The 17887-nt window shown below is 38.7% G+C and overlaps 1 protein-coding gene across 2 annotated transcripts in view; it reads left to right on the top strand.

Moving 5' to 3' along the window:
- Positions 1-17887, top strand: part of ZNF536 (zinc finger protein 536) — a 250025-nt gene that overhangs the window by 45620 nt on the left and 186518 nt on the right. For both annotated transcript variants that reach the window (XM_050904238.1, XM_050904239.1), the window contains exon 3: positions 13021-15192. In XM_050904238.1, the coding sequence (XP_050760195.1) occupies positions 13023-15192 (2170 nt within the window). In that variant the 5' untranslated portion in view covers positions 13021-13022. The remainder of the gene's footprint in view (positions 1-13020; positions 15193-17887) is intronic.

The raw sequence follows: 17887 nt of genomic DNA, 5'->3' as shown, positions 1-17887 counted from the left end.
GCTAAAAGAGTCTGCTGTTGGATAAAGGATACATGATATGGGCATTTCATAAGCTAGGGGTATAAATGAATAACTCTGCTCATTCACAGTACTTAGATTTTTTACAGTATAATTTTTGTACCATTGTCACTTTACAGTATTTTTGGAAAACCCAGAAAGAGAACAAAGAAGTCCTTTAGAAACGTAGTGATTTTTTTTTTGTGAAAAAGTCACTAGGAAAATAAAAGTCAACAACCAAAAATTGATAAAGGACTTCTTTTTTTGTGACTTCTTTAAAAAAAAAAAAAAAAAGGAAACTACCAGGAAGCCTGATACTTTGATTAAATATGACTTAGATAATTTTGCACTGAAGTATGAGAAGCCACAGTTTGCTATATACATCCCCTTCTTGCTTTCTCACATCAAATAAGAATAGCTGGTCTATTCAGAAGTAGAAAGTGAAGGAGACGAAAATCCTTTTAATTAGAAAGAGAGAGATAACAATCTCTGTATTTGTAAATGTAGGTGCAAGGCACTGGAAATCAGTACAACAGAAAAATGAGTTTCTGTTTGGGCAACTGAAGCAATACAGATGTTTCATGTGGGAACTCTGAATGCTCTCAGCTTTGGGGCTTTTGGTGTTTGGTCCTGTACAATGAGGAGCACTTTGAAGTCCTGTTGCAAGTAGTGGAAGCCCATTTGCCACCTCCCGTGGCCAGGTCCGTGAAAGTGAACTATCAAGTCTTTCCCCCTCCTTTTGTCTGGCTTTGTGTTTTGCTGAAATTACCTTGATTCACACAGGTTTGCAGCAATGTAAATTAACATTGGGTGAAGTTTTACATGAGGTGGAGAAAGTGAACACAAACTGCTCACGTGCACAGACTATTCAAGAGACTTGAAGTAGTTTCACTGAGAGTTAGTTATGTTTATTTGCATGTTGTATCAAAAACTTTTGCAGTAAAGTACTCCCTGTTAGTCCCTGGTCTTTCTGATAACAACTCTCGCTACTCTCAGCCTGCCACGGGACTGAAGCCTCCAGGGATCCTGTCAGTCACTTGAAGGAGTTTGGTCAGAGCTGTACGTGGCATGAGCTGGCTGTTAAGGATATATTACAGTTAGCAGAGTCCATCTCCCAACTGACTTTGCAGCCGTAATTGAACTTGCCAGAGTCTGTCATCCTGTGATTGCATTTATCAGACTTTCTTTGTCAGCTTTGTTGCCACTCACCTATCAACCACGATACGTTGTCTTTTCAGCCAAGGGCCCAGAATGTTGCAATTAACGTCAAAATTATTTAAAGGATTTTTATCCCGCAGATAACTTTGAAATACATTATTGTATTTTTATAGCATTCCTCCTCCCCCGTATTCATCTATCTGCTATGTGTCTGCCAAGTTTTCAGTGTCCTTTTTATTAATGATCAAAGCTATTGTGCCCAGATAAAACAGGGGTGCCCAAACAGCAATCGGTGCTCAGCTTGTTGGGATCCTGAAGGTCATGCTGCCATTGTATTTAGACGCACATACTGTTTTACCATAATCAGTGCTTGCATCTATGCTTCCTTCGATATATGCATTACGTAGCCATTCCCTTTCCTGTACTTGATCTTGCAGCGCAATGGTAGGAGGAGATTCTCTGTTCACTTCACGGGTTGTACCTCACTGCGTTCAAGAGTACTGCGAAGATGTGACCCTTTTTTATGGTCGCTTGTGTGACATCATTGTTATTTCCTTGGCTTAATCGCAGAATGGTTACGACTGTTTTGCACCATCCTTCAGAGGAAAAGGCAGGGTTATTGTCAGGCAGAACGATTTCACTCCGACAGGTAGAGATAATTTAAAAAGCAGCTAGGGAAATAGAGGGAAATACTCCCAAGTCAGTTACTTTTAGTATAGACATTCCTGTTTGGGATTGCCTTCCTGCTCAAGAAGCTGGCCAAAAGAACAGTGTGATTAGCAGTACTGCAGATAGATGTATTTTTTTGCTTCTCTAAAATGACAATCTGAAAAAGAACATGTTTTCTGACTATTTTCTGACCTTGGGATAGATACGATTATAGCAGTTGCAAAATCAAGCTGTCGGTGCCTTAGCTGTGCACAGTGACTGCTAACCACACCCTTTTAAGTCTAAACCACTTATCTCAGTGTGAAAGCGTCATAGGAGGTACGAGGTGGCTTCTAGAGTTACTGGCTCCGCTCTTGTGTAATGACACCGATCAATTAATAAAGTTAAATGACAACAGCAGTAATATATCATATCAGTGAAAGTGTGCACAGACCAGAACACCAAAGGATAAAGGAGATTTGTATTTTTTAGTGTTTCATTTTTCTTCAGTGTTAATTAAGTATATTTTTTCTATCCTTAGTCTGTATTGTGTTTCCTAATCTATCTTTTTCCACTTAATTCTGTAAGGAGTTTGCTGTTTCTACTTTTTTGGAGACCACAAACACAAGGAGCATTCTGAGCAATGTTTGCTCTATTTTTCCCGCATCCACCTGCCTCCCAGCATCCCTGCCTCTTTCAGCTGCGTCTTTTACTCCTAATTCCACTGAAACCGAGGCTTTCTCAACATTATCCTTTTCCTGGAAATTAGTATTAAAAATAACTCATTGAAGCCACTTGTATCTAAGAATCACTATGACCCTCTAAATTATGTCTTTTCTTTTTGCCACCAAGTCTATGTGTTATAGGGGGAGGAAAAATAAATCAGTTGGGTTGAGGGAAGAAAGGAGAGAAGACAGAAATTGGAGGTAGAAGGGATTAACAGCCAAAGAATCTCAGTTATTAAAAACCAAAATAACTCTCTGTAATATTTTAACCAAAAAATTTTATGCTGACAGGTCTGTCATGAGTTAAAAAACCCAGTCTTTTCAGCAGTCAATTATGTTTGATAAAAGAAAGCTATCTGGCATACTGGACTAAGCAATGGGAGTCAAGAGTTCTGGACTCTGTCCCTGGCTTCTTTACAGAGGATGAGCCATCTATTTAAGTCAAGATACATGGCGAGCTTTTTCCTAAATGAGATGTGGAAATGATCAGTTAGGGATACTCATTTCTACAGTCCGGCCTTGGAAGCTGTTTGGGTGCACTGAAATTGGACAAGCTACTTCGGAGTTTCTAACTGTTTGCATTTACATTATATTAAGATGTTGGCTATTTCTGTGCCCAGCAAAGAAACATGCAGAAAATGTCTTTCCCTCCTCTCTCATTGTATTAATCACAGTATGCTTTGATGACCCATGATACTGGGGAGCTTTACAGAATACTGGGAAATGAGCTAGTGGGAATTACTGCTGGGGACATTTCAGCAGCGTGCTGGGGGAAAAGGAGGAGCTTAACTCTTCCCAGATACGTAGTGTGGCCTGTTATGCTTTTCATGTGCAGGGGGACTTTTTTAATGTTGGTTTCTCTTAAATATACTGACCTTGAAGAATGGAGTAATTTATCTTTTACCTCTATATTCTTTCCTCTCCTTTGTTCCCGGTTCAATGTCATTAGAAGTAAAATAAATGCAGTTGTATTACATATGTACTTTGAGAGTATGTACTGTTGCATATGCTCTCTTTCATGTGCAACAGGTTATGCAACGTTTAATGTATTAATCTTTCTCCTTCCTTTTGACCAACATTAAAACATTTACTTAGGCACGTAGTTTCTGTGTCGATGTCATCACAGGTAACCTGTATGTTTAGTGATGCATTGTTTTGTCTACTGTCTAACTCAATAGTATGCAATTTGGAGCATCCTTAATTATCCTACAAACCATTTTGTGATAATGAAACCAAATATGGTGTAGACTTGGCTGACATCTCTGTGATATTATTTGGCATACCACATATTTCTGTTTCAAATATAAATTGGTTACTGCTTTTTCAAAATATGCACTCCATTAATTAAATCTATGCTTGAGACATCTTTTTCCCCCCCCTAAAGCTGTTATAAGTATTCTCTTTTTCCTTGTTCTGTATGTAGATAGGGTTGGGTATGGATTCTCTAATTTGACAGAAAATAGGCTAACCTTGTGGTCTTTGTTAAGTCCTAAAACTACAGTTGAGTGTGCAGTGTCTTTCCATATAACTAGGTCTTTTGTTCCACTAGAGAAAATTACTTAATTTGTTAGAAAGCTTTTTTTTAAAAGGTTTAACTGTAACAGTCTTTACCTAATAGACCTGGGATTGTAGGGAGGTGATTAACGTGAATTAAAGGATCTCTGTGACATAGGACTGAAGGACAGAATTACTTTGTTGTTGTTGTTGGCAATCCCACTTGTGCAATTTCATTTCTCCCCAAATCAGACTTCCAGCATTTTGCATAAAGTTAAAGAAAAAGTTTAATTGGACCATATACTTCTTTATTCAGGGATGTTCTGTTTATTCATTTTCACTGGGAATGTGTGTCTTTGTCCCTTGAAATCCATCTATTTATTGCAGTGACACCTACTGCTGAGAGAGCTGATCCGCAACAGGATCGGTTACTGTTAAACTTGGCCAACAAGCAGTTTGTGACTCAACCAGCAGATGTTTCTGTGGCTCAGGTCAAAGGAAACTTATGGACTCAGGTTTTTTTTCTTTACTCCTAGCATTAAGTGCCAGGAAAGTCAACACTAGGTACAGACAGTTGACCCGACCAGTAGCAGGAGGAACTGAACTAGGGCCCTGAGGATCTGCAAAGACCAAAGCATTAGTCTGTTGAGCCACTGTGCTGGCTACAGTCCAACAGTTTCAGACAACTGACTATCTGATTGCATGCCTGGATTTTAGTAACGATTTTACATACTTATTTGATGATTTGTATCCAAGTTTATGCTTCTGACAGGTGCCCTTGTGAACAAAATCTCGCTGGGCTATCGCGTATGAATATTTCACAATCAATCATACTTTGATCTTTGGGACATATGTGCATTTGACATTATATTTAGTTGTGCACAAAATCTAAGTCTAAGCCTTTGTGAAATGAAAATAAAGTCATCAACCCAGCATTATAGTTTTGGATTTAAATTGTTTCAAATTATGATTTGAGTTCTGTGGTCTTAACTCTTCCTGCCTGATGTCTTCGTAATTGGTATAGAGGGCCTGATCCTCCTGTCCTCACCCAGCTGAAATGCACTGCCTTTTATTTGGAACTTGCCTGTGTGAGGAACGCAGGATTAATAGCGTCAACATTATGTATATTTTAATATTATATAATGAGTTAGAGTATTACAGACTTCTGGTGCGGTACAGTGTCCTCAGATGAGAATAGAAGATGCAGAGCCCGTTTCATGCTGTAAAAATGACAAAAAATGAAACCATAAATATGCTTTGCAAAGTCTTCCAGCATTTTATTATTTTATTTGTACTGCGTGATACTAAAGTGGATCGTTAAAAGCTTAATTTTAAGATTTCTTCAATCTGACGTGGATGCCAGTTAGATTAATTAAAGTGAATGATCAGATAGGAGCTACAGGAGATTGATCAAATCGGAGAGAGTTTAATCAGTTGTATATATTCCAAATTACATGAAAATAACAAATTTACTTTTAAAAATGCTGTCTCTAAAGTAACAGAAGCTTTAGTTTAATGAAGCATTCCACAAATCAGGCTCCCATTTGAAATTTCATATCACTCTTATCTTTACTTTTGTCATCAGGAGAACACGAGGGGGGAAAAAAAAAGTAAAATGAGAATCAATGCTTATAAGCTAAAAAATAATGATCCCAGATGCAACCAGTGCCTGGAAAAAAAGTAGGATTTTTTTTTTTTTTTTATTCTACTGAACTTTCAGTACCAATTATTTATCTTTCTCTTCTTTGGATCTGACTTCTTAAGTATATGCAAGTGAAATAGAATAAATAAGAAGGAAAACAGATTTTGCTAAGTCACATGCAAAGTAGCAATAAATCAAACAGCTTGTCTGCATTCTTCTAATCTTTCTATTCTAATCTGTGAGTGAGATTTATAAATGACCTCTCCTCTCCTCTCTGCTCATCTTCCTAGATTGTGATCACAAACAGTTCACAGTCCTCCACTCCATGGGTGCTACCAACCAAAGACTGTTCTGGTAATTTATCTTCTACTGATCAGTTATCAGTCCAAAATGCTGTGCTAGCTAGAAAGTACCCTACAGACGTAACAAGTATTTTAGAAAGCAACTGTCTTCTCAGTGCAGAGCGAAAGCAGTACAGACTCAGCAAACAATTTTCTGTCTGCTAATGACTTTTGAACCTTCAAAATCCCTCTGCTAACCCTTCTTTAAGACATAAAAACTGTTGTGGAATGAGTTGGCTCTGTTGTTACTAAAGGAGTACTTTGTTTTGGAATCAATAAGCAGCTTGTTTAAATATCAGCACTACAAAGCGGCTATAGTTTTGTCAAATGCCTTCCCTGCTCCCCCCTGGTCTTGCAGCGGCTGGGTGCTGGAAGATGGGTGTTCGCGTGAGGCTCCAACCCCAACCCTGGGTGCCTGGCCGGGACTGCGGGAGCTGGTCAGCACAGGATCACCCAGTACTTTGTACATACTGTGTTCGAGTGGTGCTTCGCCCCAGTTTTTAATTATTAGAAGCTACATATGCTTTGCAATGACTACAAAACTTAAATATGGTAAAGTGACTAATAGTAATAACAAATTACCAAGTTGGCCTTAATAATATTTAAATAAAAACAAATAGATAGGACACATTACCTGTAGGCCAACTTTTTTTTTTTAAAAGGCATTCTGTTACACTCCAGAAACCATGTATTTCCCTAATATAATTATATTATACCCCAAGGAGCAGGACACCTACTTCACCACCACCACCACCAAAAAAAAAAAAAAAAAAAAAAAAAAAGGAAAACGCCAATGAACTCGATGCAGTTACTCTATTTTACATAAGTAAAATGAGAATAGAATCTGGCCTAATGTTTATTTCATTTTATCAGATTGGATAATGCTGTCCTGGTGGCATTAAATACAGCTGATCTCTCTCCTCCCCTTCTATGCACACATGTTTTTGTTAAAATTTAACTATTTACATCTATGTCTCTTAGTATTGCCTACAAATCAGTCAAAGAAGAGTAGGTCATCTATCCTGCCCTACTGTTTATATATTAATCATCTGGCAAATAAACTGCTCAGTATCCTACCCACCTCAGTAATATTTGTGATGTAATTTGTTTGGATGCCCAAATGTCACCAGCGTTGATTGTAAGAGATGAAAAAAATGTACTTGCTCAGCACACCAAGCTCTGGGCTAAAATGTAAGCATGAAATCTCTGGTTTATTTTTGTAATAATGTTTACAGCTGTTTAATGACCCTGAAAGGGTTCAGTAGTCTGGTGTTCTGTATTTCTTAACAGGAGTGTATTATGCTTATAACAGCCTTAGTTAAACTGTTTCAGCTACAACAATAAGAACAGTATTTAATAAAAATTCAATATATATTCTGAAGTTTCTCAGCGATACCTGTTTATGAGTTGCTAAGAACTGAAGCAGTCTGTGCTGGAGTGTTTAGAATTTGTCAATGGACCACAAGATAATGTAGATAGATGTGAATTTTTCTAGCTGGAAAGATAAATACCAGGTCTATATTCTGAAAGCATAAGTAACAGTGTGTGTACCTCTAACTGCTCAGAGGATCAGGGCCAGAGCGAGCTTGTCGTTTAAACACGTGAGCTTGTAAAGCATTACTTTGCTTACTGAACTGTAAATCTTTTAACTAACCTAATCTAAGCTATAATAACAGCACAACACTGTTTTTAAAATGACTGTTTTCTCTACAGCAGTGAAGAGGGAAATGCTTTAGTGTGTGTGTCCAGTAGGAATGAACAGGTGTAAATAAGGGCTGAATTTGGCCCATCTATTTACAAAGATAACAGGTGTGTGTATGCACATATGTGTATGTATACAGATACGTGTGTCTGCATGTGTATGTGTGTGTGTAGGCATATATTTATATTTAAACTTTTTTATTCTAATTGCCATCTTTTTTTTTGCTCTGTTTCCAGCAAAAGGAAGCCAAGCTTCTCATATTACATTAATGTAGTTGTGATGACAGGCATTTCTGGTGTCATAATTGGTTTTAAATTCCAGTAATCCATTTCAAATAGTTAAATAAAATCTGTGTGTTCAATTGAAATGGCTAAAGTCAGAACTTTCGTTATTGATATCACAGGAAATAGTCTTGAGGGCAAAAATGTGAGTGAAATCAAAGTAACTATTAGTATCATCAAAGAGACTTGAATGTCTCACTGTACCTTCATGTGGGAGATGAGAGAGTATTTTTATCATATATGTATCCAGTTGTGAATTTCATAAGCTGAGTACCCTCCTCATAGAAATAGGAAACTGCACACCCGACACAGTAAATGGCTGTCGTCTGATGGTTTGCTTGCTTCTTGCTGAGGGACCGCTCCTGCCCTGCCCTGCGCAGTATAAACCCAGCTGTTTTGTAGCCTGTGCGTACGCGGCAGGGTGAGGAGTGGGCTTTCTGGCTGGAGCGGCTCGCTTGGGCAAGAGCTGAGGGTTTGTTTAGGTTAGGAAGGGCAGCCCGTGAACGACTCCTGATACCAACATGTTCTGTATGGTGCCACATTTTGGGAGACGCTGTCTTTACAAAACATTTGAGATAATTAAAGGTCAAAGATTTACTACATAAATTTCAACAAACATATTTTGAATTTCTTAACAATCTCAAATTTGATTTGCAGTTGATTTTGTAAACATATGTTAACTACAGAGAACATTGTGCTTCTGTTCCCAGTGCGAGTGATGGCAAAACGTTCTGTTTTCCTTATAAGAGATATCAGAATCATGAAAATAATGTAATAGACTATATATTTAAAAATTGAAAGCTAGACATTTTCCCTCCCATGAAGCATCACAGCAGCACTTATAAATTGACATTTCCAGATTTTTTTATTTTTGAATACCTGGTGTTTTGGTTTGGGGAGGCAAGAAGGGCAGGTCATAATGAAGAAAGATGTTGTGAAAAATAATTATTTTGTCAAAACACTTGAAATTACTAACTGGTTATCTGTTAAAAGGTAAATTTCAATGAAGTCCGTTCAGGTGGGGTTTTTTAGTGTTTTTAGCATTTCGTTGTTGGGGCAGAACGGATACAGTAAAATTGTACTTCAGGCCGGTCTGAGGAGGATGGTTGTGTCTATAGGGAAATCCATGGGGAGGCAGAAGGACTGCACGGCTGTGGGCATGTCTGTGATGCAGAAGCACCCCTGCGCCTCTTGGGTGTTGTGGAGAGCAGCCAAACCCTGAGAGAGGGTGCTAGCCGACGGGAAGAGGCTGTGCAATGACCACCGTGACACCAAGGTGGGGACCTTGAACTGCAAGGCCTGAAGCAAGAGGCTCACTGGGGAATGAAAGCCCCTTAGCCCACCTGGTGTAACCCTGTCTGGTCATAGATCTAGACAGGGATGATGGATAAAGAGGGAGAGAATGAAATTGCTAATTTTTTTTAGAGAAATTAGGCAAATTAGATTGGGTTATCTAATTCATAGTGGAATGATGGATGAGGAGGAGTTTTATTTCTCTGTTGCATGTGGATACAAGATGAGATTTTGGTGGGTTTTGCTGTGAATGGACTGAAGAACACTGAGAGTCTGATTTACGTGAGAATTGAACAGTAGCGGGGTCCCTGTGTTCCTAAATGCAGTAACCAGGAATTGCGGGAGGAGAAATTTCACATGGCAGTACTTTGAATGCCAGGGTTATACTTCGCAATGAAAGCAGGTAGGAGTGAGGAAAAGAACAGACAATTCAGAGCCAGAGGCAGGAACAGGACTACGAGAAGCTGGGGCAGGTGAGGGTGGGAATACAGTTTAAGTGAAGAACTGTAGCATCTTGAGATTGTGGTAGCTGGATCCTGGAAACTAAACAGCTGATCAGACTATGGGGCATTCAGAGGGCGTTATTTCTCACTAAGCAGAGGCTTTGCTGGCCTTTCAGCATATTTCATCAAAAACGTATAAAATTTCCAATGCCAAAAGATCAATGTGTGTGGGTCAGGCTCCCCAGACTTGATCCAAAATTATTAGTTTTTAAATGAAAAATTATGGGTTTGGTCTTCCTCTTGATTTTTTTTTTTTTTGACTCGTTCTATCTATATTCTACATTATATGTGTCTGTATGTTTGTGGGAGACAGAACATAGCAAAAAAAAAAAAATTTAGAAACAATTATCATGTTCCAACTACAACTGCTGTTGTTACTTTATTAAAGTTATCTTTGAAAAAGAGCCACAGAATAACTTAAAATCTGAACCACAACTCCATCTCCCCTCCCCAGTCCAAATAACCATACGTTTGAACTGATGCTTAGGGTTAGACATCAGAATTAATAAACTCCACTGGGATCTGTCGGCATTTCCAAACTTCGATAGAGCATAAAATGCTAAAATCAACTTCCCAAACCTTCCTGAGCATGTAAAGGCACCAATTCCCATTGAGGTCAACTGAACAAATGAAATTTAGACTGCTTTTTTCAAGATGTTATAGAATAATGACAATTCACAAAGACTTTTCTAAACCCTCTTCAATATATCTATGTGTCTGTACATGCAGTGCATTTCTTGAATTTTTATGTTTTTGTTTGCCAACATGCCTTGTTTAAGCATGGTGAGCAGAAAAAACATCTGTGATATATGGAATCGAGACAGAAAGTAGATTCTAGTTTTGGGGGTTTTCTTGTGTTGGTTTCTTTGGGGTTATTTGTTTGGGGTGGGTTTTTTTGGGGGTTTTTTTTGGGTTTTTTTGAGAAATGCATAGGCAGACATCCAATCTCAGTCAACTTCAGGCAATAGCAGGCCTAAGCACTACAACTCCCAAATGTTTAGCGGATCCATTTGAACACGAAATTTGGTTTGTTTCAAAACTTAAGCAAACTTTCAAAAATTAAAAAAACCCATGTGTTTGTGTGTACCCACATCTTGAATGATTGTGGTCTGCTGCACAGAAAACTTGCATGGAAACCAGTAATTTTGTTCGTTTACTACATGACCTTGGGTGAACACCTGGCTTGACTATGTTACCCTACCTTTGGGAAACTGCAGGCTAGACTTAAGTGCAGTCCTATAGCTTATAGGTATAAGCCTTTTCCTTTTATATATTTGATCTCATTAATATTTTTATAAATAATAACATTGACAGCATGTAAGTAATGGGTCCCCAACATGAAACCGGAATCTGAGCACTGTTAAACTTTGAAAAAGATCTGCTTTACATCTGAGCAAAATTTTGTAGCTCATGTTCATCTTTAATACACATGAATATACACTTCCCCCTTTACTTCTTACAAGACCTGCATTGTATCACAACCTCAGTCATGCTGTTGAGGACCAAATAGGTCTCCTCTTAGAGACCACCCATGCTTTTTTTTAGGCCCTGATCCTGCAAATACGTAAGCATGTGTGGAACTTTGCTTTCAAGAGTCACCCTTTGAAGTCCACTGGACTACTCCCATGAATGCAATTACATGCATTTTAAGTATGTGCCAGATTTGGGCCTCAAATTTTCTAGCAAGTGGCCACTATGAAGCCATGTGGGGAATGGTGTCCACCTGCAGTGTGCCTGTAGCCCTTGTAGAAGGCATAGAGTAAATGCTTTTGACTAAAGCCAAACAGAAAGTTGACCAAATTAATTATTCAATAATGTATAAATTCAGTAATTTTATTAGTGAATGAAGTGTCACATCACTCCACTGAACAACACAGATCTTAATTATGTTCTAATATAACCTTATAGCATCATATAGTTCGAGAGTTATTAATGTAAAACTTTATATTTTAAATAGAATTTTATAGATACATTATTTCTATATAGAGTAGAGAAGTGGCAAGGATAGAAGATTATTGTGGACAATTATGCAGACCAGAACAGAGCACTTGTGTTTAACAAACAGCTTTGAATTCTAATTTTCTGCAATATACATAGTGTAGGTACAATTTGTAGTCATTACTGTGTATTAGGAAAGTTATTAAAATTCTTAAACTTGTTGAGGCTTTCCACAACACCTTCCCCAGATTTTAATTGGTTTTATCTAGTTCCATAAGAGAGCTCTTTAAAACAAATCAAAGTGCCTTAAATCATGTGTCTTACCCATCGAAGGACAGAGATACTCTTTCTATAATCTGGCAAGTTTTCCTAAGAACTGAAATCTGAAGGTTTTCAACGATGAATTAAAAGACTTGGCAGAAGATAATTTATGTGCCTTTTGATGGGCTCAGTTTCAAAATGACAAAATAACAATGTTTTGTAACAGAAGGGTTAAATCTTAATCTCAGAGGTTTACAAAGCTGCTAGTCGCAGTCTCCTTAAAATTTAATATACCTCGTTAATGCTTACTTGCAAACACTGAAGGATTTTTATGATTATAATCATGTGTTACAGCACCTAGTACTGTTTCTAAGCAGCATACTAATCAGCTTAATGAGATATTACTGCACTTTTTGTTGACTAAAGCAAAATCCCTTTTATTGTTCTAAAGCTTGTCCTTTACTTTATTTTTTCCCAAAACATTATCTTGTTTTATTGTACACCAGTAAATATCATACCATCGTTTTTTTGTCAAATCATAAAACTATCTTTCTCATTGTAGAATGTGTAATATATTGAATATGGTTAATGGAACTGAAAGTTACAAATGGATTTCTATTTTTGTTTTTTGGTTTGTTTTTTTTTTTTTTTTGGCTGGCTTTTCTAATGGAAATGGGAGAGATGCATAACATTTCCTTTTCTATAGATTTAGAAATGTAAACAGGTGCAATTTCATGAGAAGAAAGACAAGGGAGGTGGTAAAAGCCTTTGCCCCTTCTGTAATAATTAGATTTTGAAATTGTAGCATACTTTAAAGTAGTAATTAATGGTTATTGGTAAACATACAGAACGATGAAAGCACATGTATGATCAAAATTGTGTAGCACAGTTGGCATTTAATACACTTTTTATTGTTTTTACACTAATTCTTTTGCATTATTATGAGTAGGTAAAACATAAAATGCAAATTGTATGTCAGTGATTCAATGCTTGTAACTCTTTCACAGTCTGAATCTAAAATATCTTCTGATTTTCAGAGATGGAGGAAGCTAGTTTGTGCCTTGGTGTTTCTTCAGCTGTGCCAGAAGCTGATGCCCATCTCAACAGCACCATACTCAATGGGCAGTATTCAATGAGCCAGAAGCTGCACCAGATCACTTCCCAGCTCAGCCATGCCTTCCCGGAGCTCCAGAACAGGCAGAATCCAGAGGAGAAGGCGTCAGCGCCGCTAGAAGACAAAAGCCACATGTCCATAGCAAACCAGCCCATCAGCAGTCAGATGGCACTGTTGGCAAACCAGCTCAATAGAGAGGTTGATACCAGTTTGAATGGGCGCGTGGATCTGCAGCAGTTCTTAAATGGACAAAACCTAGGGATTATGTCTCAGATGAGCGATATAGAGGATGATGCCAGGAAAAACAGAAAGTACCCATGTCCCCTCTGTGGGAAACGCTTTCGATTTAACAGCATCCTGTCACTACACATGCGAACTCATACTGGAGAGAAACCATTTAAGTGTCCATACTGTGACCACAGAGCAGCTCAAAAAGGCAACCTGAAGATACACCTGCGTACTCATAAGCTTGGAAACCTTGGCAAAGGTCGTGGAAGAGTCCGAGAAGAAAACAGACTTTTACATGAGCTGGAGGAGAGAGCAATTCTTCGGGACAAACAGATGAAGAGCAGCCTCTTGCAGCCACGACCTGATGTGAAAGCACAGCAGCACACCCAGCCAATGCCTCTCGCAAACTGTAACTTGTCTGTGCCGGCTAATCACAGCACACCTGATATTTCAAACCCTGTTCCCTCTCCAAAGCCAGTCAGTGTCCAGGAAGAAGTTGTCGCTCAGACAGCTGGGTTCAGATGCACGTTTTGCAAAGGCAAGTTTAAGAAGCGAGAAGAGCTGGACAGGCACATAAGGATCCTGCACAAGCCTTACAAGTGCACCCTGTGTGACTTCGCCGCCTCGCAGGAGGAGGAGCTGATTAGCCACGTGGAGAAGGCTCACATAACTGCAGAATCAGCACAGGGCCAGGGCTCCAACGGGAACGGGGAGCAATCCACAAACGAGTTTCGTTGCGAGGTGTGTGGCCAAGTGTTTAGCCAAGCCTGGTTCCTAAAAGGCCACATGAGAAAGCACAAGGATTCCTTTGAACACTGCTGTCAGATCTGCGGGAGGCGATTCAAAGAGCCTTGGTTTCTTAAAAATCACATGAAAGTTCACCTGAACAAGTTATCTGTAAAGAACAAATCTCCTAATGATCCCGAAGTACCTGTCTCCATCAGCAGCATGTCTCAGGAAGCTCATGCAAACTTATATTCAAGATATCTGTCATGTTTGCAGAGTGGGTTTCTTCCTCCTGACAAAGCGAGTCTAAGTGAACAGAGTCAAATCTATAACAAAGGAGATATGCCCATGAAAGAGAAAGAAGTCTTGGGGAAGCTCCTTTCGCCCATTTCTGGCATCGGCCACAGTATTGCTGAAGGGGATAAACATTCTTTATTGGGCTGTCTCAATCTGGTGCCTCCTCTGAAATCCAGCTGTATAGAAAGGTTACAAGCTGCCGCCAAAGCGGCAGAGATGGATCCAGTAAACAGCTATCAGGCCTGGCAGCTTATGGCAAGGGGAATGGCCATGGAACATGGCTTTTTGTCTAAAGAGCAGCAGATACAGCGCAGCCATGAAGACACTTTGGCAAATGCTGGAGTTATGTTTGATAAGGAGAAGCGGGAGTATGTGTTAGTAGGAGCAGATGGCTCTAAGCAGAAAATGCCTGCTGATTTGGTTCACAGCACTAAAATGGGCAATCAGAGAGACTTGCCAAACAAACTAGACCCTTTAGAAGGCAGTAGAGATTTTTTGTCACATGGTATGAACCAGGGACTCGATTACAACTTACAAAGTCATGGAAACGTAAAAGAAAAGCCAACTGAATGCCCGGACTGTGGAAGGGTTTTTAGAACATACCACCAAGTGGTCGTTCACTCCAGGGTCCACAAAAGAGACAGGAAAGGAGAAGACGAAATAATTCAAGGTAGTCTTGATGAGCGACGTGGGTCTGGAAGTGATCAAGAGTCTCAGTCTGTCAGCAGGTCGACAACACCAGGGTCCTCTAACATTACTGAAGAAAGCGGAGTAGGTGGGGGTCTCTCGCAGACGGGGAGTGCCCAGGAGGATAGCCCACATCCTTCCTCACCCTCCTCTTCAGGTATGATAACTTCTCCTTCCCTCTCTGCACTGAAAGCTTCGTAGCTGTATTTGAAATCACAGCAGCAAAGTAGTTTATGCCTTCTCTTGTTAGGTCGTTTCCTAGCAGTCCACAGGGACGTGGTGTTATATGCCAGAACATCTGTGTTTGGGTTCCCGCAATGCCTTAGAGGTTAATTCTCGGCTCACCCTTTTCTCCCCTCCAAGGGCAGGTTTCCTAGCCTTTCAGCTGTCACCTCCGCCACCCCACCGGCAGCAGCGTGCAGGGTCTGTACAGTTGCCAATGGCAATGCTGTTTCCAGGGCCTCTCCCTCCAGGTTTTGGAAGGTGTTTTTTTTTCCTCCTCTTCTATTCATGGTGTCTCTCTTGCAGATCTTTCCATGTCCTCCATGTAAAAGGGTGAGGAAAGATGCCTTCTTTGAGCTATAGTTCAAAGAAATAGCATTAATAAACAGCGTGTTGGCTAACCTCTCTGCCCTTATTCCCACAACCGTATCAATTACTTGGCTGAGATATGTACTTGTACCTGGCCACTGGACTGATTAAAAAGAGATTCAAAAATACAAATTACTGACTTTTTTATAATCTTATAACTTATGTGCACATTTTAACATGTATGAAGCATCCTGCTTAAATCACATCTATTTGAAAGTACAAGAAAAATAGAAATTGGACTGATACATTTTAATTGCATTGTATGTCATGTTAACTTGCTGTGTATAAAATAGCAAAGCAGATAATATTTCATTGGAGATGTCTATAAAATATTGAGCTTCCTGGTACAATTTTTAAAGTTACTAGCCTATGACTGCTGAAATAAAATCTCCAAGTAATAACAGGTAAGATTTCTGGCCTCATGTATATTTCCAAAGTCACCTACTAATGGATAGTAAATTGAAAGTTGTATCTTCAGCCCTTTATAAAGAAAGCACCTCACTAATACTGTAATCATTCTGCAAGCCTAACAACAGAGGAAATCATGCCATAACAAATACTCTGTTACTAATGGCAACATTGATTTCTGCAATCAGCCATTAAGTCTAGAAAATGAAAGACAGTTTGAGGTACCTTAAGGCATTACATTGCCCACTGTTAAAGAGCTGGTAGCAGGCTGTTGAGGGTAATTCTTTTTAGTTTTTTTTCCCCCAGTTTCGATAAATATTTTAGTATTGGAGGCAATTCACTGTTGCAGTTATTAAGTATATGCCAGTTTATTTTTGTTGTTCTTGTCATGCTCCAGTATACTCTACTTCTGAGGCCAAATTAATATAAAAATAAAGTCTTAGTTTGCTGGCTTATTACAAACCAGTACAGAAATTGTTAAGACACATAAATCTGCGCTCCACATTCCACAGATTCCTATAGTACTTAATGCTGTTGTTTAAATACCCATGAAACACACTGTCTACTCTTAGAGTCATAGCCTCGTTTACAATTTATTACTGGTGAGACACATTAGAAAATTCTATGTAGGAACAAGGGTAACGGGCGAGAGCTAATTTCATACTGTATATAGTTGTTGAGATTGTTTTAAGAGGATTGAAAATATGTCAGGATGAAGATGATTATTTTTCTAACTTTCACTTTTAAAAATCCTACACACTGGCGGGGGGGGAACGCTCCTCTTTAATATAGAATACGTCACTTTTGTTTTGCAATGCCATAGAGCGATCGGAAATAAAAGATCCTGAAATCGTTTAAATTCTGTCCGAAGCCTTCCAAGGCTGTCTGGAAAAGTTTGGAAAAAAAAAGAGCCCCAGAGTCTTCTGAGTGAGGTTGAACTGATAGAGATTGAAGAGGATTCAAAACAATGCATGTGAAAGTTGGTGTGTTTTGAGTGCCCTGAAAACTTTAATTCCAAGTGTTCTGGTTCGTTAAATGTATTGTTGTGGGAAGTTTTTCCTGTCTTCAGAGGCAAAAGATAACACCGCAGTGTTCTTCTCTCTCTCTGGCCACTAGTTTAAAATTATTTTAAACTTAAACTACAATTTATTTAAAACGTTTATTTTCACACCTGATGCATGTATATCAGAGCATATAAAAATGAAAGCAAAATATGTGCAGTGACAATTGCTAGAAGCACGTTTGTTTTTACTGAAGAAAACCAGACCTTTTATATTAATATCTGATTGTCTCCTTTAGTGTGTTACTAGTAAATCTGGGAAGGCTCTCAGTGTCATACATCCTATCATGGAAAGTGTGCACATTTTTATAACTTCTTAATCAGATGAAAGGAAGAGAGTATTGCGTTTTACCAGAACAAAATCTAAGTATTCTTTAGTACTTTAAAATTGAATTTTATTGCCATGTTGCTGTTGGAACTTTTCATCATTATGAAGTGTGTATTTTATCACTACCTGTGAAAAATAAACCTGTAGAATATAAAGAAATCAGATTTTTTGCATAGAGGAGAATTAGGTAGTCATTGAATCTTCTATTAAGAAATTACCGCAAAACACAGTTTTACAAATTTCTCAGACTGCATAACAATGTCTCAAAACTTAATTTGCATCACTTGATTCTTTTTTGTTGAAAACTGGGTCAGTAGGGCCTGAGAAACTATTTTTTCAGATCTTAACCAATGAATTCTTCTTTATAAATTGGTGCTCTTAACATGATAGTAGTTCTGAATTCATCATAAAAACCTTTTTACACAGTGCCTCTTAGAACAGATCTCCAGAAGAAGGCTTACAATG

This window comes from Gymnogyps californianus, chromosome 12 (genome assembly GCF_018139145.2).
Source record: "Gymnogyps californianus isolate 813 chromosome 12, ASM1813914v2, whole genome shotgun sequence".
Classification (NCBI taxonomy): Eukaryota; Metazoa; Chordata; class Aves; order Accipitriformes; family Cathartidae; genus Gymnogyps; species Gymnogyps californianus.
Note: the sequence above shows the minus strand (reverse complement) of the source record. Positions and strands in the feature narration are given on the sequence as shown.